Here is a 23,360-nt window from a genome sequence, read left to right as displayed (position 1 = left end):
AAGCCCGCGTAACGCTTCATCTAGTGTCTTGGTCTTTCAACAAAGTGCGACAAGCACAAAGAGAAAGGCGTGGCGAACACGCCGTCCACCGCCACCCCGCCTGGTGGTTCTTTTCAACCTGGAGGTTAGCCCAGGCTCTCGAACGCACCCACTAGCCTGATGATGCTCTCAACACGATGGACACGCAGAAGCATTGGGGGACTCGCTCACTGACGCGTCCCAGCGGTAGCCAATCATAAACTGACACGGAGGAGGCCTGTGGGCATTACAAATAACACGGCTCCCGCACCGACCCGCCCCTGGAGTCTTGTCGCTGGCGTCGCGGTCAGGGCGTGGATGCACACTTCGGGCCCGCAGTTACCTGGGGCAGTATTGGGGTCGTCTACAGTAGCAAACCCGCGGAGAGCTTAGCTCAGCGCTAGATTTCTGCATCTTGCGTCCCGCTCATCGCGCCATGTGCAGACTGACGCGGACTATGGTACTGTAAGCTACCCTCCCAAACAGCCGGAGCCATCCTGTACTGTACGTGGAACATGCCTCTTGGTCGCAGCGTGGCTATCATTGCGCTGCACTCCGAGAATGAATCTTCATCCACGACTCCCTCTCCTCACTTCCAGTGACGGAAACGTCAGTGTACAGATACCAATGAAAGCTTCACAGAAGACAAAAAGCAAGCCTCATAAGAGAGAAGCTCCCCTCTTTATTCGGGGGAAGCCCGCCGTGTCGGTCTGGTGCTCTCTTTGCGACTGTGCTGGCTGCCGGTCTCCCTCTTGGAGGACTCACGGGGACGATGGTCGCTACCGGGACGAGGGGGCGCAACGGAAGCGTGAATACATGCGTCGCCTTCAGCGAGCAGGGGGCCACCCCCGAACGTCGAATGCCCGGTTTTCCTTGTACCTCCGACACACTCAACTCGCCAACAGCTCCTTTCAGAGGTACGGTAAGCCAGACCCGTCGCGCGGCTTCCCCACCTTCACTCCACTATGAGTGCTGTTAGAAAGTAGTCAACGCTGAACGCGATCATGAGAGCCGGCCAGCGTTAAGAAAAGAAAAGCAAACAAAAACCACGCAAACCGGTCCTAAAAAACAGACATACACTCGCATCGATTCTCGGGGGGGAACTTCAGACACGCCGACTGCACTACGAGCGCAACGCACCCGAGACACGCCTTTCCAACCTTGTGAGATACGGTGCTGCGCGGTGCGTTAGAACAACGGACATGCGGTCGGCACCTCTGCCGCTGAATCTATACGCTCGCCCGCGTGAGGCCGCTAAGTACCCTTGCTTCGCCGGCAGACGCTCTCCGTGCTGCGGTACCGACAGACTGCTTCCAGTCTACGAGAACTGCACCACGTGCGTTCGCTCAGATCGAGGCAACTAAGAATCTCCAGCCTGGCACATTCGCCACGGAGAACTGTATGCAACTGCCTTGTGCGCTCGAATCCTCACCGATCACGCGCGAGGCACACCCGATGCACTATAGCAGTGGTGGAAGACTTCATCCAAAAAGTGTACTTTTCCTGCTCACCGCGGTGAATCTGCTGCGTACCGGTCGCTCCGAAACGTTATAGTCAGCAATGTCCCCTCACAGCTGATGTGTCTTACGACTGGAGTCTTCCATGATGTGACGTGCCTTCCTCTCCTCATTTGTCTTCATTTGGTGACACGCCCTGCATGAATGAGTAACGTAGAATGAGGCATATGAGTATATGTCGAACACGAGATCCCTGCCTTCCACTGCCGGGGCCGAGCTCGTCCATTTTTTTACATAGCTCGACCATCAGCTGTGCTGCACATTACAGGAAAAAAGAAATGGCAGTACAAACAGCCTCAGCGCTGACTTACCGGCATAACGTCTGAATATTTGTTAGCCCGCAAAGACCTCCACCTCGATGAACAGGGATTATGTGATCGGCGTGCCACGCATTCCCTTCAACAGGCTCTCGAATGAGGAGGGCACACAGCGCCGGGAACGCCGTAAACTTCACACACAGACACAAGCGTACACAAGAGCGAGCTTCGTGTGCATACAGCGATCATCTACCAGAGAGATGTCGATCAGCTTGCGCATGCCTAGTAATGCCTGCCTCTGATCCAGCAGCACGGGCACAGGCAGCAGGCAGCGGTGCACCTTCGGAAAGAAGAGCACCAGAGAATTTAGGATGCATACAGGCGATTACAAGACAAACAAAGCGGAGATAAGACTCAGAGCCCATATGCTGTCGAATCCCTGCTTTAAAGTAATGCAGCCTTCCAGTATCGTCTTGTCAGGTATATGCAGGGGCACTCCACAGATAACACAAAATCGCCATGCAGCACTGCTGACGTAGTGAAAAAACACTAGCTGTCGCGAGCGCGTCACGGTCAGCTCGCTAACTCCACCTTCTCTGCAGTAAATCTAAGGAGGCAGAAACACGTGTGATCCTGACTCGAGAAACCGAAATCACCGTCATCCACGACAGCCCCGTTATACTCCGCACGCAGTACACAGAAGTTTGAACCTCTACGCAGTAGCTCTTGAGAAAAGCAAACAGCGCCGGTGCCTTCTCTGGGCGGCTTCAAAGACCCGGACCCAGGTAACACTGGCATTCGGGTCGGCGAAGCGGACCTTCACTAAAAGCCACGTGTCGCGGTTCCTACCGCTGCATCGCCTACGCCATCACTTACTGTCGGTGCGAAGGAGCAGATGAAAGCCGCGATGGCCGACACGCGTTGATTTGTCTCCTTTCGGGCGCGAACGCCTTCTAACAGGGCAATGCAGTCGACCCCACAGCTGCTGCAGACCCCCCGATCCGAGCGGAATATCTGGAAAGCAAAACAGGTGCACGAGACGATACACTTCCGAGGAAGGCAAACTGAAGAACTTGAGCGCATTGTCCCCATACAAACTGCTGCGGTCCCGACAACCACGGGGCGCTGGAGATTCCCCAAACAGCTACGCAGTCCCTGCAGAGACGTCGCTCCTAGGAGCATGGTTCGAAGCGCAGATCGGTTATCTGTTGAGGGTCGCCTGATCCTTGGGAGACCCTTGCTCAGCTCCAACTGGGAGACGAGTAAATCTCTAACCTAAAAATATTACTTCGTCCACTGTGTTGGAGTTCAGGTGAATTTAGACCCAGAAGTCTTTCGCTTCTACTTCAGGGTTGCGAAACGTAGGCCAGACGTCTCGGCTAATTGCTTGGCCTGATGCAGTGAGTTGCAGATTTAGTGTTAGCTGCCTGCTCACGGGAAAAAAACGCCGCAAGACGACGTTCCATCTCCCAGCAGGAGAAACTGCAGGTCACGTGCTGAGTTCAGGAGCACGGGCTCGCGATGCTCTGTTCGTAGGGGGGGCGTCCCGGATGAGACCAACTGACCTGCCGTCGGAGGCTGTCGTGGTTTTTGAGAGCAAAGAAAGACGCCCGGCAATCGCCGCTGCAGAATAGGTCGTTATCCGTGCAACGAACCTCCCATTCTTCAGCTCTCACGTTTGAACGCGCTTCCCTTCCCTCTCCGGGTCCAAGGCCAGGCTTTGTTTGCCCCGGTTCTCCACTTGCTTTTATCACCGTACATTGTCTTTGCACGGCGCCCACGAGTTTTTCTCTACTTTCACTCGCACCATGTCGGCGCTGCCCTCGCGTTCTTGATCGCACAGACTCGTTTTGAACAACGACTTCTCCGCTCAAAGCTGCTCTTTCACTTTGCCGACATATCTCAACCGCTGACGGTAGGTCGAAAGCCGGACCTTCACGGCAACCCGAGGAGAATTCGCCTGCTACACATTTTGAAACAACAGGTGTGCGGCGCTGTCTTTGTCGTCCTTTATTTTCTTTTCCGTTGCCAGACTCGCCCGAGTCTGCCGACGCGACCGGTTCGCCACTTCGAGTGGAGTCGCTCGCCCTTGATCTTGATCGATTTCTCCGCTTTCGACCTCCGCAGACGGAAGGGTCTTCAGACATTCCAAGACACACCTGTCCTCCGCTGGCGCTTTCTGTAGAGATGTTCAGCCACCTTCGTGTCGTGCTGACCGCTAGCAGCGGCCGGTAACACATCATACACAGGGGCTGGAATGGACAGGAACGTGGGGCACTAACGGCATCCTTCGGTAGTGCAGAAACCTCGTGTGGCATGTCGGAACGGTAAGACATAGGTTGGTAGTAGGTGACAGGACTCGCTCCCAGGCGATTGTACGAAACGAGAGCCCGAACAAAGAAGATTTTGTGACTATCTCTCTCCGCTCCCTCATGCTTTTGCAACACCGCGGTAACACCCCCGTCGAACCGCGACCCGATGCTGCAGGGCGAGACCGTGGGTGCAGTAGACGCCTGCTGCAGGACTGGGAGACTCGGAATTGGACAGGGGGATGAGGAAGCAGAGGAAGCAGAAACAGGGAACTGAGGAGCATTGAACGTCGTAGCCGCTAGACAACCCAAAGGCGGTGGCGGAAGAGAACAGGAAAGCGCTTCCCCCACGGACGTGTCTGTGGTTTCCCCGACACATGTGGGAGCTGTTGACTGAGATAATACACGCACGCCCTGTGCGTCTCCGGAAAGCGTCAAGGAATGTGTTAACGAATCGCCGGACATACTCAGAGAGCTGGGGCTGTGGAAGTCAGTCGAGTGGTATCCAGAGAGCGACACACTGGCGGTGTTGTGTCCTGTCTCCGAACCATGCGTATTCACACGACACCCAGTCCCCACAACGGGACCATTCCGACTTTCCACATGTCGTACTTCATCTCTATCTGGAAAAAAGGATAAGCAACCAGTTCGTTTCTTCTCTTGCATCTTATCAGTGCTAGCAGTGAACGGGGAAGCACGACTCCGTGGGCTGTGTTCTCTTAGATTTCGGTCACCGTGCTGAACCGCCCCGACTTGTTCGGCCGACAAATACGTGCTCCTCTCCTGTTCCGTAGTGATTTTACTCCACCACCGGGAGGCGACCATTCCGAAGTTTGAACTCCATCTGTAATTCCGCTTTTGTAGCAGACACTCCTTGCGAGATGCACCACAGTCGGGACCAGCATCCACCAAAGGCAGATCACTAGTCGCGCAAACCACTTCCCCCGAATGAAAACCTCCTGAATGAGCTTCCTTCAACAAGCATCGGCAAAAATCGGCAAGTTCGTGTGGCTCTTCTTCGTCTTCATCCCACCTGAGGCACAGAGTGACCTCTGAGGCTTCTCTTCGCGTTCTCGCGTATGGTTTCTTCGGTTTTTTCGGTTGCTGACGCGGAGGTGCCGGAAGTTCCCCGCTCGTCACTGCAGCCGCCGGAGCTTCGTCTCTTTTCTTGCCCTGCTTTCTGCTGCAAGTCCTGGTAGCACGCTGTGTCCTTCGTTTCTTCGCTCCTGCAACCCCACGGACCACAGCGACAGGCTCATCAACTGACAAGAGAGCCGCCCGAGAAACGTTCTGCTTCTGTGTCTCCTGCGCCTGGCCCCTTTCACCAGTATCGGGAGTGGCACGGAAACTTGTACGGCCACCAACACAGGCCGCAAAATTCGTCCCTCCCACGAGAGATTCACTTGGCTTCCCTTCGTCTTCCGTCTTCCGCGAAGCTGCAATCTCGGATGCGTGTCTTTTTCGACCCCCCCGGCCAGGTGGTTTTGGTAGATTAGCTGCATAGTACTTCGAGACAACTGGCTTTCTCTCCGGAGACGTCTCCTGTCTGGAGGATTGAGATGCTCCGACACAAAGAAAGTCCGCGACGCCTCCCCAGCCCCCCGCTAAAGCTTTTTCCGGTAAATCACGAAGAAATCGAGGTGCTTTCAAAGTTGTACTAGGCAGCGATGGTGCTGAACTGGGAGGCTCGCTCAACGGCACTTGCGCTGAATCTGTCCGAGGCCACTGGATACGATCGCGAGGCGCTATGTTTCCACCGCACGCCTGTCCCCGAGTGTCTTCGTCGTCATTGTTACCTCTCTGCTCGCTAGATCCAAAAGAACAAAACGCTGGTGAAGGGGAAAATTGGAGGGAAGGGCAGGCTGGTCTTCCACACTCGAGAAACGACGGTGAAGATAACAGGATCGACGAAGAAAGAGTCTGCGCACTTCCTCGGCCAGGTGGAGAGCAAAACTCCGGAGCAGTGGCTAGCCACGCACGTAGGCCGAGAGGAGCATAACTCCGCCTGATTCGTCGACGCTGATAAGACGTCAAAGAAAGATACTCACGGTAGAACACGGCTGCCCATTGACGCAGTGACGGAGTGCAGCCTTGGTTCTCCTTAGCTGTCCTCTGTTGTGCAACGGACTGCAAGTCCCACCCACAATACAGATGGTGGCTGTCTCCTGACTTCTGCGTCTCGCTAGCAGTTTCCTCACTTCTATTGCTTTTGTTTGCTCTCTCAACAGAGAACATGAAATCCTTGGTTCTACTGCACTGAGGAACGCTCACCGCTTCCCCGTCCTCCCCTTCGTCTGCTGGCGTGGTCGGAATACCTCTCGCCCCTTGGCCTAAACAATTCATACTTGGAATCTTCTCACTGTTCTGCTCCTGATGCTCCAGGCAAGCGTACGAGCCAAAGATGCCTGGTGACAACGGGTCTGCCCCGCTATCGAACAGGCTGGACTCCGCGGCAAAAGAAATGAGCTCCTCCGCGGGGAAGGACACACCAATGGGCTTCACGGTTAGGGACTCTGCTGAAAGCGGGGTGCTACTGTCTTCTGCCCTAACATCAGACAGATGTGGCTTGCTGTCGCCAAGGAAGTGTGTACCGTCGGAAGTAAACATAGGGCAGAATGGTTTAGCAGTCGGATGAAAACTAGAAGCGGTAGCTCCCTGGAAAACCTCGGAAGCAGCAGCACCTGTATGAAACTCCCTTCGGCACCTAATTACTCGCAGCAGGTGAAGGCGCTTTGTGTAAGAAGAGACAATGAAACGGAGGTCCTCCGGATGGAAGAGACCTGTGGGGCTCCCACAACGTGACGACTTAACGTTGACCACTGTACACACACGTGCACTAGCAACGTGCTTGCGGTCGCCTGGAACCACTCCTGTTTCCGCCGAAGGTGTCTCTGGTGTGAACTTTCCCGACTCCCGGTGTCCCGCTGTAAACGAAATCCCCCTCAAATCCTGGCGATTTTCTGCTTGCTTGTCCTCCATCGCGAGCACCTCTTCAATGGTCCCTGAAGAAACTCTTGAATTTTCATTGAGCTCCATGCTGGTTGCACCCGGAGACTCGTGCGCCTGCATAAAAGGCCTGTCTTCGCCATTTCTCAGACCACCACTTTCTGCTGTCCTCGAAGCAAGCGCGGCAGCCGCTTCTTCCCCAAAATCTGTCGGACTCACACATAAGTTCTCCGTTTCTCGTGAATGCTCGCCGTCTCCTGAACTTGACACCATCTCTCTCGCGACCGCACCGCTTCTTGTTGATACGTCTCCCTGGTTACCTTGTTCCCTGTCCCCCGGCTTCCCTGTCCACTCGGCCTGCGAGTCAATCCGAAGAGGAAATGCATCTCCTTCGGCGGCCCGCACCGGCCCGTCAACGACGTGGTGAACGGCGGCAGCACAAGTGGAATACCGCTGCCACGCACAAAGATCTGCACGCTCACATTCGGCGAACAAGCGAGCTGTCTCTCGCCGTACTGCTTTGCGAAATCGCCGGAGAACAGAGAGAGGACAACACGAAGAAGAGGAACCAGACTTCCCCGTCCCCGGGAGGAGAGTGCCGGACTCACACAAAAGGGGAGGAGACGGAATATCTTCGGAACTATCAGAACACTGTGACACCCATTCGTCCCCATCACACACCTTGTTCATCGCATCCGCCTTCCCGTTTGCTCCGCGGGAGGCTACCGGATTACCTGCGCACCGCCGGTTCTGTCTCCCCTTTCCTTTTGCTCCCCGACTTCCTTCGTCCCCTCCTTGGTCACGCTCTTTACACTGTTGTCCTTCGGTCTGTCGTTCTTCCTCGTCCTCCCCTCTTGCTGGGTCGCACCGGGCTTCAAGGGGGCCCCCGAGAGGTCCGATTAGCTTGTTGATAAGAAAGAACGTGACCACCTGACGACACTGCCCTCGACGGTGAAGACGGCCCTCTGCCTGCAGCAGCTCGTGTTGATCGGGAAGAAGTTCGAGGAAGACGCACACATTCGCGTTCGACAAATCGACCTGGTAAAGAAAGAAATTCACAAGCAACTGCTGCGCCTCCTCAGCTTTTGCCTCTATGGGAAGAAAGTGAAATGCCCCGGCAACCGCTTACAAAGAGGGAGGGTGGTGCACCGCACTCCGCAGACATGCCTACAACACACCATCGGGTGCAGAGTGACTGCTAGAAGCGGACTCTGTAGCACACGGCGCACAGTGCAAGAATACTTACGCCGTGGCTTGAGGCAGTAACAGAGAGAAGAGCGACTTTGCAGCTCGGGTTTCTGGCAAAACGTTCCCGACGCCGTAGTTTCTCGTCCTCGGCTGAGCTCCCGTCAATGCGGACGAACTCGAAAGCAAATCGAGCGCCCTGCTGAGTACTTAAATCTCCTTGGTCTCCCTGTCTAGCTTCTGAAGAACGGTCGGCTTCTTCGTTTCTACCTCCCTTGGCAGACCGGGTTTTCGTACTGTGTCCTGCCGGAAAGTGTATGCGGAGTCTTGACATTTTCCTTTGAATTCGACGAAGCTCCACTTCCGCGCTATCAAGAACACGCCGGTGATGAGCAAAAACGACAATCTTGGTGTAGGAAGATTCTGAGACAGAAATAACGACACCAAGAGAACCTCCGCGCACCCTTCATAAGTGTCTGACTGTGACAGGTAAGACGAGTCCATCTACGTCTTCGGTGTACGACTGATAACGTACGCAAGGAAGAAACTCATCAGCCACTCTGTGATGGAGAAGGCGCCAACAATTCCTTTCTCAGTAGCAGTACAACTAAGAACGAACCGACAGAAAAGGACAGCATCCATACGGTGCGGGACAAGGGTGCGGAGCGACGGTTACAGAACCAAGTAGAAGTGCGAAAAATGATTGCACAACTCTGCACGATGCATCTGCAGCCGATGTGCCAGACCGTACCTTTTTCTCCGTCGCCCTCAAACACGCTGTCTCTAAGAAATTTCTCTTCCAGCCACTGCATGGCGCTCTGTACCTTCGATAAGCCAACTCGCTCTGCTTCAGTTTTTACAAACCATCGGTCGACACCTCCAACAAGTTCTTGACTTAGCCTGGCGACAGCATTTGAGAATCTCTCTTGCTGCTCTTGTGACCGACCGCAGGTGCCCTCCTGTTCTTCTTTACTCCGGTCATCTGCTACCAGCATGTCACAGCTACCGCCTTCTCCCTGTGCACACATAGGTGTGCCAGGTGTCTCTCCCTCAGTCTCCTTCCTCGCGCTCCCTGTCGCCCGGACGGTAGATGAACTTCTCAAATCTTCATCCTGTGCTGAGGGCTTACCAGCAGGATCCGAGTCACGCTGCCGCCTCCGACTCCGCGACGGCGCGCCACCCTTGCCCTCCGGAGACCCGTCACATCCTTTTGTCGTGCCCCCTGCAGCTTCTTCTACGTTGACAACGAGTCGTCTTCCCTCTATTGCGTTGGGTTGGCCCTCTATGCAATTTTCTACATTGTCCTTTTCACTGATTTCCACTTTCGGCTCATGCTCCCTTCCGTTAGTCTCCCCGTTTTCATGCTGTGCTGAATTTTTGCCGGTTTCTCTCTTCTCTTCTTCTCGTAGCTTTCTCTTCTTTCCGGGTGCATTCACTCCGCGCGCTCTGGTCCCTTTCCTGAGGGGAATCTTGAGCTCTCGCCGCGTCTGCTCCAGCATGCTCACCTTTTCCTCTTCCTTCTGTTTTTCGTGTTCTTCTTTCACGAAGTCCAGAAGCATCTCGAAACCAGGTCGCATTAGTACAGCTGCGGCAGCGATTGCACGCACCGCACGGTTTTCACGACAGAGATGCAACCCCTGTAGAATGCGGACGCAGGGCGGAGCTACTGCCTGGCAATCAGCTACACTCTCGACCTCACCTGCTGCCCCAAGAAATGCTCCTTCTTTTTCCGCACCATCTCCCCCTCCCCTCTCAGCTAAGGGCTCGTCCTCGCCAGCCCCTTCCCTTTTCGGCCTCCCGTCGAAGTGCGCGGCTGCGCGCTCAACGGCTAGCTCGCCTTTCGCATGGTCACCGCCCTCAGCGCCGTATCGGGCGTCTCCAACTCTCGACTTGCGCTGGCTATTGACGTCCACTTGTGTCCCTCCATGGCACTCAGGGCTAGCTACCCTCCTCTCCAGTGGCTTCACCGCCAATGTGGCGATCCTTTCTCGCGGCACCTGTTGTGTAACTGCGTTCTGCGGCTTCACAGCGTCACCGGTTACCGGCGCCAACTGCGATGTAGCTCCTGCAGCGCTCTCCCCTTCAGTAGAGCTGCACTCCTTACTATTTGGGCTACCTGATGGCCTCGGAGCCAGTTTTGTTCGCCGGATAAGAACAGCAGTTTTGAGCAGAAGATGCAGTTCCCAGCTGCGCGGCGAAATCCCGTAACGCTTTCGACTCCCGAACGTAGTTACACAAGTGCAGTATTCTTCTGCATACACGAGAACATGAAAAGAAGGGAAAGAGTCACGTTCAAAGCTCATACTCCGCAACTGAACAAACGCGCCCGAGCTCAATTGGAGACGCAGAATAATATGACGCTTTTCCCCCGGCCGTCAGTGAAGAAAATGACGCTCAGTCACGAGTTCTCTCCGAACCCTAGAGCTTCCAAGCCTGCCCGAGACCAGACATGGAGACATCTAACTGGCCCCGCTCTTTCGCGCGCTACAGCAACTGCACTGGCAGAATCGCTCTAGTGAGGAAAACGCTCCCGGCAACTGCTCGGAAACAAGAGAAACACGTGCTCGAAGCACCGGCTCCTTTCGTTCCCCGCGGGTCGCCGATCCGGCTTTGCTGGCGCGAATTTCAGAAAAGAGAAAATTGCGCGGAAGACGCGATTCTCCATAGACGGCAATGAAAGACGAACACTCTCCCTCCTTGTATTCTCTTCCCCCCCGTCGCGCATTTGTCGGTTGCCATACGTACGGATGCGGAGGCGCCTAACTGCACTCACCTCCAAACTGAATCCTATCAGCACGGAGAATGTTCCCCTCCTGTCCGTAGAGCCGTGATTTTGCATCTGGGAGGTCCGGCAGCTCTCCCGTCCGCACTTCAGCGGTTTCTGCAACTCTAACTGCATCGTCCACGAGTTCTCCCTCCTCAGCCTTCACAGACCTCCAAGTGTCCGTTCTGTTCGCGGCCCCCTTCTCTTCGACATGGCATTCTTCTCCTTCAGTTCGTTCCTCGCCTTCAAAGTGGTGTTTCCTCGTCGCCCCCACCAACGCACTCCACTCCTGCCGAACCCTCTGTTGTCTCGCCCGCCAAGAGTGCGGCTCCATAGGGGGTCTCAACGCATCAATCTGACTGAACAAGTCAAACGGGTGCTTGACACTCGGAGTGCCAGAAAGTAAGACTGCGTAGGTCGCTGCTTTGATCAGCTGAAGCACTCTTCGTGTTGTGTCTGCTTCTAGTTCAGATACGACGCCCGCACTAGCGGGAGTGCGCAACTTGTGACTCTCATCTACAATCACCATTCGGAAATTCATTTGAGCGAGAAAGTCCGGAAGTCTCCGACACATCTCGTACGAAATCAAGACAATCTTTGGGGCTGCCCAAGCAGGAGCTGAACACGAGGGCGACGGCGTGACAGCAGAGGACAGAGAGGAACAGTGCGATGACGCAGATGGTTGTGTGGCAGCAGCAGTATGTACAGGGCCCCCCACCCGAGCGCCAACCGTGGAGACACGAGCCACCTTAATCTCGCACCTGCTAGTTGCACTTTGGTTTTCCTGCCTGCTGCCAGTCTTTCGATGTTCCTCATTACTAAAGGTCGTGGCGGTCGCTCTGAGAAGAGATGGCTCTTCCGTAGTGCTTCCTCGGTATGTATGGCAGGAGTCATCCCCGGGGAACACCTGGACGCCACTATTTGAACCACTCCCCGTGCGGCATTGAAAAGCATCGGAGGCGATCACTTGAGTCCCTGTCCCGCTGGGGCAGCTCCGGAGACGGGATGCGGGGCAACCGCTGGATTTTGTGGGCCAGGGGACGAAAGTCGGACCTCCTCGAGCTTGCGACGGGGTTTTACTGCTATCGTCATGCGCGCCTTCGTCTCCGGGTAAGTTGACAGAACTGTCCTTACACCGCTCTCGGTCAGGGTTGGAGCGGAGATCGCCTACACCAGAGGCTGTTGTAAGAGGTAACGCAGGTCTATCATCGCTCCCGAAGATGACAAGCAAAGACGAAGGAGGGCAGCTTAGTTCTGGAAGCCACCTCTCTATTGCCTCCGCCCATACAAGACGCAACGACGCCGGAACCTGAAGAAATGCGTGCCAGTGCAGTTAGACACGTACGCAACAAATTCGAGAGAAAAACAAGGAAAGCGACTGCAGATATGTTAGACACAAAACGCAGTTTATAGAGTCTGCCAGCCTATGCGCACGTACGTGCAAACCTGCAGCCAGCGCAGCCAGTTCCGCCTCTAGGCCGTACCCCAGAATTGTCAGACTGCATACACTCACTCCTTCTGCACCTTGTACGTACGCACTACACGAAAGCTGGCCTAACGGTGCCACTGCGGGCGTGGTGCCTAGTGGCACCACCTTCGCAGCGAAGCTAACTGTAGCCAGCTGTGCCTGACAGAAGGCTGACAAGAAGATCGAAAAGAAATGCGTTATGTATTCTGCGTGATGACATCGAATGACGGCCCAAAGACGGTTAGCGGTGACAGGACTTCGCTCTCATCACTAGTTGGCCTGCGACTACTTTTCAGGTGTCCTCTGTGACCTTACGACAATGAGGACGGGGAACGCCCTGTAGATGCTCAGCAAGGCAAGTGCTTGGAGGGTTTTGCCCAAGCCCATCTCGTCTCCTATCAGCGCGCGCCCGCCCCGCTGCAACGTGTACAAAACTCCTTCCAGTTGAAAGGGGAAGAGCGACTGACGAAGAAGTGGCGGCAGCCGGTGATTCGCAACGGCCAGAGCTGTCTGAATACCAAGCCACGACAGCGGAACAGGCACGCTCAGAAAAAGTGATCTGCTCACCGAACCACACAAACGCGGTGCCGTGTCAGTCTGCACACGGAAAAAAGGATGACGCTGACCCAAGCAATAAACGAGACCGAAAGCCGAACGAACGGTTGCCCCTGAAGAGACGCCACCCAGGGAGGGAGCGACTCCCGCAAAGACCGCAACAGGAGCGCACCAGGTCGTGTTTCTACACGAGAAGACCGCAGAGTGTGCACACAGCAGAGGAGACAAGGCGAAGTCCACGGGGCTCTGCGAGTTGTAACCATTCCATACGCACGCCGCGGAATGCTCCTGGAGGCAGTCAGGTGACTGATCTCTTAGTCGTGAGGAGTCAACTTGGAATGAACTGGCCTGGCAGCCTCTAACCCTGTCTGGACACGGACAAAACCACCCAAGCCGCATACAAAGAAAACACGAGAAGGCACGGAAACAATACGGTAGCAGGGTCCCAGGCAAAAGTCCACCAGCGACCGGGAACGAGTGCCTACGAGGTGGCAGCTCGGTGGAGCCACTTCGGACAGGCGATGAGAACGCGACCTCGACTAGTCGCCTCCTCGAAAAATAGACATACATACACCTCTACATATACGGGGAGTCCACAAGTGAGGACAGTACTGTGCAGATGACTGGCGGCCTCGACCGAACGCATGTGCGTACCTAGCTGCAACAACACCCACCTGACGGTCGCTTATGAAAAAAGAATCATGACGATTCTTGTCTTCGCTGCAGTACTGGCGAAAAAACCGTAGGGTCAGCCCTGGGATAGGCGCGACAGAGCACCACTCTTTCGTCTGCTCGACCAGACTTTCAATGACCAGTTCATACACCTCCAGACGGAACACGCAACCATCAACGTAACGCAGTGAATCTGGTGTGTCTTCTCCGGAGAGCGCCGGGTCGGAAAATCCTCTACCAAGGAAACTAAATGGCGCGGGCAACGACCCCTTTCCTCCGACACGATGACGTGAAGGTTCCTCTACACTACAAGCGGGCTTGCCCACTGTGCGTGGCGCCTCTACCCAGCCACTTGTCCAGTCCCACGGGATGGGAGGTCCCTGATCTGCGAGACGGGACAAGAGACCATGGGGGTCCGGAACTCCCCCGTGCCGGGTGTCGTCACCAGAGCTGCACAGTAGTGATTCGACGTTTCCGAGCTCCCTCGGATCGATTTTTCCGTCTTTCCTAGACGACGGTGATTTACTTTGGGTGTACGCCTCCGGCGAGCGGGTGCAGAAGGAAGACCCCTTAGTGAATTTCGTCTCGGCGTGCCATGCCCCGAAGGAAGAAGCAATATGAGGGATGAAATGCCTCCACGGATCTCGACCAGTTTTCAGTCGATCCAACCGCGGCAGCCACGAGAGGGGACGAAGCATAATTGGAACCTGTTCCTGATCTTCAGTCTCGACTGGTGTGACATTATCAGGCTTGCCGCCGAGCATCTCCCTCGCCGTGTGGAGAGTGGGCGACGAAGAAACACCATCCGGGAAAGATGCGCTTGCGAAACCCACTGGCTCCGTGTCACTTTCTTCCTGTCCTTCCCGAGAACTACTTGGTGTCGAATCTGACGACGACGAAAAAGGGGCCGCAGTAGTCTCGCCCACCGGTGACACGGAGTTCTGTCCCGCCGACGCGGGAGATATGTCCGCTACAAGAGCCGAAGCAGACGAGAACGAACCGCGAAAAGAGGCATCAGACCGCGACGACATCACTCGTCGCTTGTAACGCCACGCGCGGGCAGCCCGCAAGATCACTCTCGGAAGTGCCAATCGGAGAAGTTCCCCCACCTCTGGGTCGCCCTGTGCATGCACCCGGAACGACTTGGGTGTCTCTACTTCACACATCAGTGTTAGCTTCCGAGCTTCGCCCCTCCTACCCGACTTGCCTGTCTGAACGACGCCTGCCCGCCAGAGCTCCACTTCACGGCCAGACCGTTTGCCCCGACAAGATGGGAAGAGCCGACAGCCAAGAAAAGCACCTGAGGCACAGATATACGAAAGGCCAAAGCTCGTCTCTCCACACAAATCCCCATGCCGTGGCAGCACGAAACTTGCAAAAGAACCGGGGTAAGACGCCCGACACCTACTGCGGCGACAGAAACGTAGAGAGTGTATGCTTTACAAGCCTTGACCGATATACTTGCTCGGACCTCGAAATATACACATGTACGTTGCTAAACTTCCGCGGCCAAAAAATTCCGCGTCATCTCATGGAAAAGACAAAACGGACGTCTCAAGCATGACAGAAAGGCAAGCCTGTTTCCGGCTAGAGCCATATGAGAGTGACTCCGGGGCACAACACAGATACTGTCCAAAACGCGAATTGACGCCGGAACAAGTCGAAGACGATGTGAGAGGAGGAACAGATCTACAGAAGTGATCCGAGCTACGGGTACGGAGAGCTGGCCTCGGCGCACCGCGATAGATAGCAGAAACGCCAGGGGAAGGCACTAGGCCGTGCGCCCCAGTAATGTTCTGAGACAGGAGCAATGCAACAGCTCGAGGGACACCAGAACATGCGGCCCCCTGATGCTTTCTCGAGTGGACCCGAGCTACAAGCGAGGAACCGGCGTGCCGCCCCTGTAGCTAGAGGGTCTGCGGAAGTCACAGGGACACGCAACTCGAAAAGCACGGGCCTGACACTACGGGCGGCGAAGCCTGCCGGAGGCCGCGCCAAGAAAGTGACAAACGGGTTTAGCGGTGTGACTGGCCTGGGCTGGATTCCGACGCTTGAGCGAGGTACACAAAGAGACGGTTAAGCAATCATACGCAGGCTGGGAGCGCAAGCGGGGGAGCAGCATTGCAGGCCAACCACGTGTACCCTGATGACGTGCTCCCGATCAAGCGCGTTCGCCGCATCGTGTCTCGTCCCCTGTGACCAACTTCCTTCTCCTGTCCTCTGTGAAATTCTGATCTACTGACGCCTGCCAAAACTTCTTCACAACACGCATCCACGCAGCTTCACAAGGGGCTTGACAAGGTGGGGGGCGACGCATGATATCTGCACAGTTAAGCGCCTATATAAAGATGGACAGGTGAGACTTCTTGTATCTGTACCGTATCGAGCATTGACGAACCGCATGCCTACTGAGCCACAACATGGACAATTGAAGGCAGCGGCCACCTCGTCGGGGTGAAGGCCTCTGCGTCGCTCAATCTCCTCCCAGAGGGCAAGAACTGAGTGATTGTCTTTCCGTTCCGCCAGAATGGCGTGCTCGCCCCCGAACCTCCTCTGTCCTGCTTCGTCCGCCACCCTGCACGTGTCCCCGGATGAAAAGCCTTCTCCATGAGTATACAGTGTCCAGTTTCCTGGACGTGACATGCGAGAGTTTGTTTCACTAACTGAGCGCGGAGTGCCTGGACATGCGGTATCCGCCCCAAGCACACCAGGGGCGCCTTCGCTTTCAACCCTTGTGTCCCCGCCGCCGTTCTCCTCTTCTTTGCCTTCCTCTGATCCGCACTCATTCCGCGAGGTCCTGACTCCTTGGAGTCCCCAACATTTCGGTGCCGGAGGAGTACTCGGAAACGGACCTGTGCTGCCAGAAAGTCTTTCTTGGCTCAGGAGATCTGAGATGGCAGCCGCAGCCCGGATCGTAGCTACAGCTGTGGCAGAGAGCCCTGGAGAGTGGCAGACTAAGGAGGATTCCTGCCAGTTTCTTTGCGGACAATACCCCGCAGGCTGCTGGTCACGAGCATAATGCACCCTGACGTCGAGAGCGGACCGCTGCTGAGAGGCCTTTACGGGAGTACGCGTACGGCTTGGTGAAAAACTGGCCCCTGAGTATGTGAAAGCGGCAAACGGAGACTGAGGACTTGAGAAGCCAGGAGTGGCAGAGAAAGAAGGTGAATCCGACGAAAAAGCTGGAGCTGGACAGGACAAAGGAAACGAGCGGGAATCCTGCCGAGGTTGCTCTCGTACTAGATGCTCTGAGGATATTTCCGCTTCTGTTTCCTTTGTCCGTCCGTCGCCTGTCTCTTTCCTTTGTACATCTACCTGTTGAGATATCAGAAGGTGTTCTCTCCAGCTCTGCAAAGCCCGAGGGCGCCAGCCTTTTGTCAGTCCTTTAGTCTGCCGCAGATACCTCTTCTTCCAAGCAGTATCCTTCCCACACTCTCGGTCCCTAGTTCTTGAGTCCCCCTGACCCGAGATTTTCATCTTCTTTGTCTGTCGTGCCCCAGTGAGAGCCACGTCCCTGTTCACCGGCCACCGACATGGTGTACTCTCCCCCATCGTCTTGCGCTTGTTCGCGCGTCCCTGTTCCTTGCTCATCTTTTCCTCTCTCCCCATGGTCGCCTGGTTCTTGGTTGTCTTCGCCATCTTTCACAACCCGAAACAACAAGGTGACCTTAGCCCTGACCGCTTGGTGCCTTCATCCACCAAGAGAGCCTGCCCACTGGGCTACACAGGTGACGCTCTGCTTGTCTCCTGCGAGTAGCCTGGAATCTCCTACCACCTTCGTCGTCCTTGGAAAGACAAGATACGCCCTGCAGGGGGCTTTGCCTAAGTAAACTTCTGTTCGGCATGTCACCCACCGGACGGCTTCCGGTCAACCACAAGGGAGCTGTTAGCCGTATGTTTCTGAGGACACACGTGACGTCTTCGAGTATCATTTTCTCGTACTGTGTCCTGTAAGTCGTGTCCGGAGAGCCACGCCGAGCCCGACATTACGTAGTTTCTGTCCCAGTGTTGCCCGACTCATCAGTGCATTGCAAGTCGCCACGGATTACCTCGAGAGTGTCAAGGGCCGTCTCTGGGGACGGGGCCGGTTTACAAGCAGCCACGGTGTAGGGACGCGGAACGTCACCTGCGCCCTGCCTCCAGAAACCCCTCCGGGGACCCGCCGCGCTGTACAAGACGAAGCCGGCGCGGATAGTTTGCTGCGAGCGAAACCTGGGCACACAAGACACGCGGCCTGTGACGCAGACCAGAGGCAGCACACGCGAGTCCACGGGAGAAAAAAACAAGAGGAGTAGCGCATCAGAAGTGCTGCTACAGCTGTGGTCTCCGTATCAGTCGGGCCGGACGGAGCTCATCCTTTTCCGGGTCGTGTTTGTGGAGAGAGAAAGAAAAGAGAAGGAAGAGGTAATCCTGATGCTAACAGGCGGGCTGCATCCCATGCACCAGGCGCTAGCTCGGTTCAGCGCACAGTCACCTCAAAAAGTCAGCTTTTGGCAACTCCAGAGGAAGCTACAACAAAAAAGTCAAACGTACTCTCACCTACAGTGAAGATCAGCTGTGTCCGGCTGATTAAGGGGCAACAATTTCAGTTTATACGAGCACATGCGAGCCAGCAGGCAAGACCAACGGAGACGCTGTGTCTCCAATGCGGTTGAAAAGCGTAAGAAGCTGTTGCTTTCCGGTGGCCGGCCTGTGTGATGCTGCGGTGCGAAGCCGCACCGTCGTAGTGTGTGCCCCGCTGAGTAGCGAGTGTACGCGGGCTCGTCGGCAAGTAGCCGACGAGCCCGCTACATTGCGCTGCTGTAACTGCATTACGTGTTGTGCGTGTAAGAACCACATATTTACTTCGGAAGTTTTGGCGGCGACAGTGGCACTCCATAGCATCCGTTCGGACATTCCTTCCACTTGCGACTTTCTTCTTTTATCACTGTGGATTTGCATAATGTCCAGCCGCGAAGTAGCTGAGCCGCCGAACAACCGCGAAAGCAACTAATACGCCTCCAAAAAGCTACTATTGCGCGCGGATGGCATCCGGAGCTTTGGCAAGCACGCACGTCGGACATTCCTGTAAAGAGCAGACTCCTTTCGGGGGGTCGCACGGGCGCACTCTGTCCACGGGGAAGAGCATCGATCTCGCCCATAGCTGCGCGCGGTGCCGCTGCAGCAGCCAGAGCAAAAAACCTTGCCGGACCAGCGGACCTCATTCAGCCGTTGACAGTGACAGGGCAGTAGATAAGGTACATTGTGGGTTGTGGAACTGTTTGGCCACCGCTGCGACCGCGTGCGGCGTGCAAGTGACCCAGCATGGCGGGCACTCCGGAGAACGACGCCCGGCAAGGTGCGCACGTTGCCAAATCAACAAAGCACGGCGCTAACCAGAGCGTATGCGCGCTGTCACTCGTAGTCACGTCCCGGACTTCACACTATACCCCTCTCCCAAGCGCTGCGTCCTTCCCAGTGTTCGCTTCCTTTAGGAGTCAAAAATACTCAGGTGTCCGCACATCAGTTCGCAAGCTACCCTTCTCCCCTGTCTGGCTGACTTACCCCGTTTCACTAGAGATTCCCCCTCTTCGTCCAGGCTGCGCACCTGGCTCAGCCGTGAGTCTAAAATCGCTTCGACTGCACACGCGTGTGTGTCCGGCTCTCCTATCCGGACGCATCGCCTCCTTAAAATCAGCTAGGGTTCGTTACAGCGTGATCGAGGGCTTAGCACGGCATTCATAGAGAACACCGGAGGTTTTGATCGGTGCGCTCTTGCAGGGATACGTGGTCCGACACCGCACAGTGAATATTGATCTAACAATAGATTTTGTCTTTCCATCGTGAAGACTTCGAACCAGACTGAGTTTCTGTACACGTTACTCCCCAAGCAATATTGGTGCAGATTACGATAAATATTGGTGCACGTAATCTGCACCAATATTTATGGTACCTTTCCGGGCACCCACCTCAAAATCGCTGTAATCTCTGTGATCGACGTCACACGCGATGAGCCGCTAGCGCCCAACCGCGGCGTTTTTGGGTGAACGCTACAGCTTCTCAAAACCAGCAGACACTGCGAGTGGGAGAGCGCCACGAAGACCCCTGCAAGAGAGCTGGTTTGCCGATCTGTCGAAGGTATCTTTGCACCCTGCACGGCGAAGGTTGGCTTTCGCGGACTGCGTGGCTCGCACGCTCGCACCGACGGCCGCCTGGTATCGCCGGAGATACTGCATGGCCGTCAGACAGACGTGCGTGCACTGTAGTTCCGTTTGACAAAAATAAAACTCGTTTCGTTTCTCGCTATACCTCAACTGTGTGAGCGTACCCCCGGCCACTAGAAATAGCGCGTCGACAACACGAACATGGGCTCATGGATTGAGAAGCCTTGGTCCCGGTCATAACATGTGAGAGAGTCCGAAAATGGCGGTCCCCTGTCCTTGCTCTGGTTGCTGTCAGCCCGAGAGCACTGGGCCAGAGAGAGGCCAACAGTCACACACGCCCAAACAGTGTAGTGGAATGTATGTTCCCGTGGCGACGTGCAGACACCGAAGGCGGGGGAGGGGAGGGGAGGAGCGCTGACTGTGTTTACGGATCCATGCGTTACCGCCTTCAACAGCCGGTGCAATCAAACCCTCTTGTTTTACTGATATACATGCACACCGCACGGAGAACGTCAAAACCCGTCCCTTGATGCGTGGTATAGCGGAATAGGACTTGTCTGGCTCGCCGGATCGCTGATCACCGTCCGCGAGACTCCTGATGGGCTCAAGCTCCGAGTCGCGTGGATCTCCGCACGTTGTACCCCGTCACAAAATCGCAAGACGAAGCGCAACGCACATATATGATGCCCCGCACGACAGGCTGCTGAAAGTCGGGGACTTTCGTTTCTCTGGCCATCTCCTCCGTGACTCAAAGCATCGTGTAGACACCGGCGTGAGGGCCGAAACGAACAGAGCTCTGCGCCCGCGGGCCCGAAGCCAAGGCCCTGGCCCCACCTGGCCGGGGCCATCTGCTTCACCTTGCTCAGCCCGAAGCTCTCAGTAGACGGGGTGATCTGCTGGGGTCATCACGAGCACGAGAGCACCTTCTCATTGGTTGTCCTGGCCCGAGATGTCCATTAACAGTCTGCTGTCGCACCCGCGCCTTGCAAAGACTCCCTCAGCACGACACCACGACTGCTGGCTTGCCTACCCATGATCCGCTGAGAGCATGCCTCCACGCGTGGGCTCTGGCAACGGGAGCCTTTCAAGCTGGAACGACAGCCAGGAGTGATCCGCTGCTTAGTCAGTTTGGCGAGTTCCCCAACGCTACTGGAGCCTGACCGTCACCCTGCTGTCTCCTCAGGCAACCGCCACTGCCGGATTTCTCACGTAATGGACAAGCCATATGTGTAGTAAAGGTGCCCTCGCGCCGCCCTCAGTTCGACAGCTTTCGCGTACAAGTCTTGCGCCCCAGGACGGTTGTCAGGGCGAACTCTGCCTGGCATTCGCACTCGTACTCGGTGTTACTGATCATCTTACACGATTTGACAGCCTCCGAATCGCCACATGGTTGGACGTCACAAAAGTTCGGCCTCACGCAAGAATCGTTCCCGTTTATTGACAAATTGACATACCCGGGCTTGCACGCGCATGTGTAAGTAGTCTCCCCGTTGTAGCAGGCCAGAGCGCCGTCGCCGCAGACACCTGTGCTGCAGACGTCCACACAGGATTTCGCGTACCCGCTGGCGTCCTTCACTGCAACGTATCCCGGCAAACAGGAGCATTTGAAATCTGAGGGGTCATCCTGCCGGGGCTTGCACGTTCCGTTGACGCAAGGTCTCCCGCGGCACGGGTCGACCTTGCAGGTTTTTCCAGTCCCCTCTCCCGGGGGCTCGCAGTGGCAATAAACTCCCCCATTTGAAGAGTTGTCGTATTTGCACTTCGCAGCTTGGGCACACGCACTACACTTTTCTTCTAAGCTGCACTTCCCGTCGCTGTACGGTTCGTTTTTACTCCTGCACGCGGTTTGGTCGTCGGTGCAGATGTCTCCGAACAAGTTATTAGCCACAGCAAACTTCGCGCAGCAGTAACCCTTTCTGCATATCCCTCCCTTCTGATGTGTGACCGCATTCTCATACACGTCACCGCAGCGCTGGCCGGCCTCCGAGATGCGACAGACCCACTCCGCCTGGGATGGCAAGGTGATTGCTGCGGAAGCCGACGAAGTGCACGTCGCGGCGAGAAGTGTGGGAAGACCAAGCACAAGCCGCACAAGCCGGACGTGCGAGACACGACACTTGCGAAAGGAGCTGGAGCGGCAATAGGTTGCCGAAGACGGCGACTGGGCAGCTCTAGTGGCATGTTCTAACCCAGGAGAGCACTTGAAACTGTCGTGCACACGTGCATGAGCTGTGACGACGCTGCACGGCTCCATCTCGAAGGGATGAGGAAACCTCGCGAAGGCCATAGCAACGCCGTTCTCGTCTACCGCAACAGAAGTATCCACCTGCTCTCTGCATACGCAAAGCACCGGTTCTGCCTCTTCGGTACCTACGCCCACTCGAGTATCCAAACTAGATCGAGGCAGTCAAAGACGCGGACAATTCTGCGGCCAGGTTTGCTTGTCGTGATTGCTTAGTGTCTTCTGTCGCAACAAAGAGAGACACCGCAGCGTTTCACCACGGATCTCTCGCTTCAGATACACACCAATCCGAGGCCCGGCGCTGGCTTGTTTGCGTAACCTGACATCTATAAGGTAGCGAACGCCGCAGCACTCAAATAGATTCGTTCTAAAAACCAGCGCTCACCACGTTTTCGCTAGAAGGCGCCGAGTGACAGCGAAAGAAGAAGAGTAGTCGGGCGGACCAGTCGTCGGCGCTCTCACAACGCCGAATTCTACCGGGTTACAGCGGTCACAAAAAAAAAAGAAAACATACGAGAGAAACATGCAACCTAGAGCCCCCAGCTGGAATTGACCACACGGTCACGGCTGGCGCCGCAGGGACCTTCAACCACTGACTAGCCGGTCCCGATGGCGAGCAGGATCACGCGATGTTCAGTAAGGCAACAAGTTACGACGTGGACTACAAGCGATTCGGAAAAACCGCGCTGAGTCCGGTGCCGCGTTCGTGCAGGCCAAAAGCGAAGGTACGTTTTGTCTGCTCTCTGTTGCCGACAGCAATCTCGATCGACGCATCTCGCCCGTCAACACCGGCACCGGTCACACTCACACCGGAAAACGCGGCCCCCCCGCATGCGACGTGCTGTCGTCGATACAGTATACACCGGCAGCCAGCAAAAACCGGCAAGCACCGCGAACAGGATATGACCTTTCAATCAACGGGGCAGTCAGTTGTGAGTCTGTCGTGTAGTCGATACACTGACAGTGAGACGCCGACATTCTCCGCAGGCTAAATCCGGCTTTTCTTGGTAGTACGCTCCCAAGTAGAAGGTTACACTGTAAGTGTACCGCCGGCGATGCGACTCCGTGCCGCCGCCCTGTGTGCCGCTCGGTGTAGTGAGTACCGTGCCGCATATCGAGTGCCGTGGCGACAACGACTGCCGATGAGCCGGCCACTATGCGTCTTTGTCAGTAACTGTGGTACTGTTGTGAATCCCTAAGAGAGCCAGTTATGAACTTCCCCGGATTTTGCAGCACCCCTATGACATGCCCGCCAAAGCCTGCAGTGCTCACTCGGCGAATAGT

At 55.8% G+C, this 23,360-nt stretch overlaps 2 protein-coding genes across 2 annotated transcripts; both read right to left on the bottom strand.

The window, feature by feature from the left end:
* On the bottom strand, window positions 1–18,509 carry CSUI_000728 (swi2 snf2-containing protein). The gene is made up of 11 exons (XM_068060959.1): window positions 16,070–18,509; window positions 13,294–14,991; window positions 12,780–12,974; window positions 11,006–12,305; window positions 8,984–10,483; window positions 8,294–8,655; window positions 3,358–8,085; window positions 2,669–2,806; window positions 1,847–1,983; window positions 1,607–1,671; window positions 1–1,010 (listed from the first exon to the last, which is right to left on the bottom strand). The coding sequence occupies exons 3-11, from the start codon at window positions 12,849–12,851 to the stop codon at window positions 994–996; spliced, it is 8,319 nt and encodes a 2,772-aa protein (XP_067927063.1). The 5' UTR covers window positions 12,852–12,974; window positions 13,294–14,991; window positions 16,070–18,509; the 3' UTR covers window positions 1–993.
* A 1,511-nt stretch (window positions 18,510–20,020) lies between these two features.
* CSUI_000727 (egf family domain-containing protein) lies at window positions 20,021–22,828 on the bottom strand. Its single transcript, XM_068060958.1, has one exon. The coding sequence runs from the start codon at window positions 22,119–22,121 to the stop codon at window positions 21,090–21,092; it is 1,032 nt and encodes a 343-aa protein (XP_067927062.1). The 5' UTR covers window positions 22,122–22,828; the 3' UTR covers window positions 20,021–21,089.
* Window positions 22,829–23,360: the final 532 nt, after the last annotated feature.

The sequence above is a fragment of the Cystoisospora suis genome (genome assembly GCF_002600585.1).
Source record: "Cystoisospora suis strain Wien I chromosome Unknown contig_284, whole genome shotgun sequence".
In the NCBI taxonomy this organism is placed as follows: Eukaryota; Apicomplexa; class Conoidasida; order Eucoccidiorida; family Sarcocystidae; genus Cystoisospora; species Cystoisospora suis.
The sequence above is the reverse complement of the archived record's forward strand: the minus strand, read 5'-3'. Positions and strand labels throughout refer to the sequence as shown.

What these genes read in the sequence shown, in the direction of transcription:
- CSUI_000727 (XM_068060958.1), bottom strand. Translation starts at nt 22,121, where the DNA reads ATGGCCTTCGCGAGGTTTCCTCATCCCTTCGAGATGGAGCCGTGCAGC.
- CSUI_000728 (XM_068060959.1), bottom strand. Translation starts at nt 12,851, where the DNA reads ATGGGCTTGGGCAAAACCCTCCAAGCACTTGCCTTGCTGAGCATCTAC. An exon ending in CGTTCCCCGTCCTCATTGTC is followed by an intron (nt 12,306 to 12,779) that starts GTAAGGTCACAG and finishes GCATTTCTTCAG; the next exon opens with GTTCCGGCGTCGTTGCGTCT. An exon ending in TGATAGGATTCAGTTTGGAG is followed by an intron (nt 10,484 to 11,005) that starts GTGAGTGCAGTT and finishes TCGTGTATGCAG; the next exon opens with AAGAATACTGCACTTGTGTA.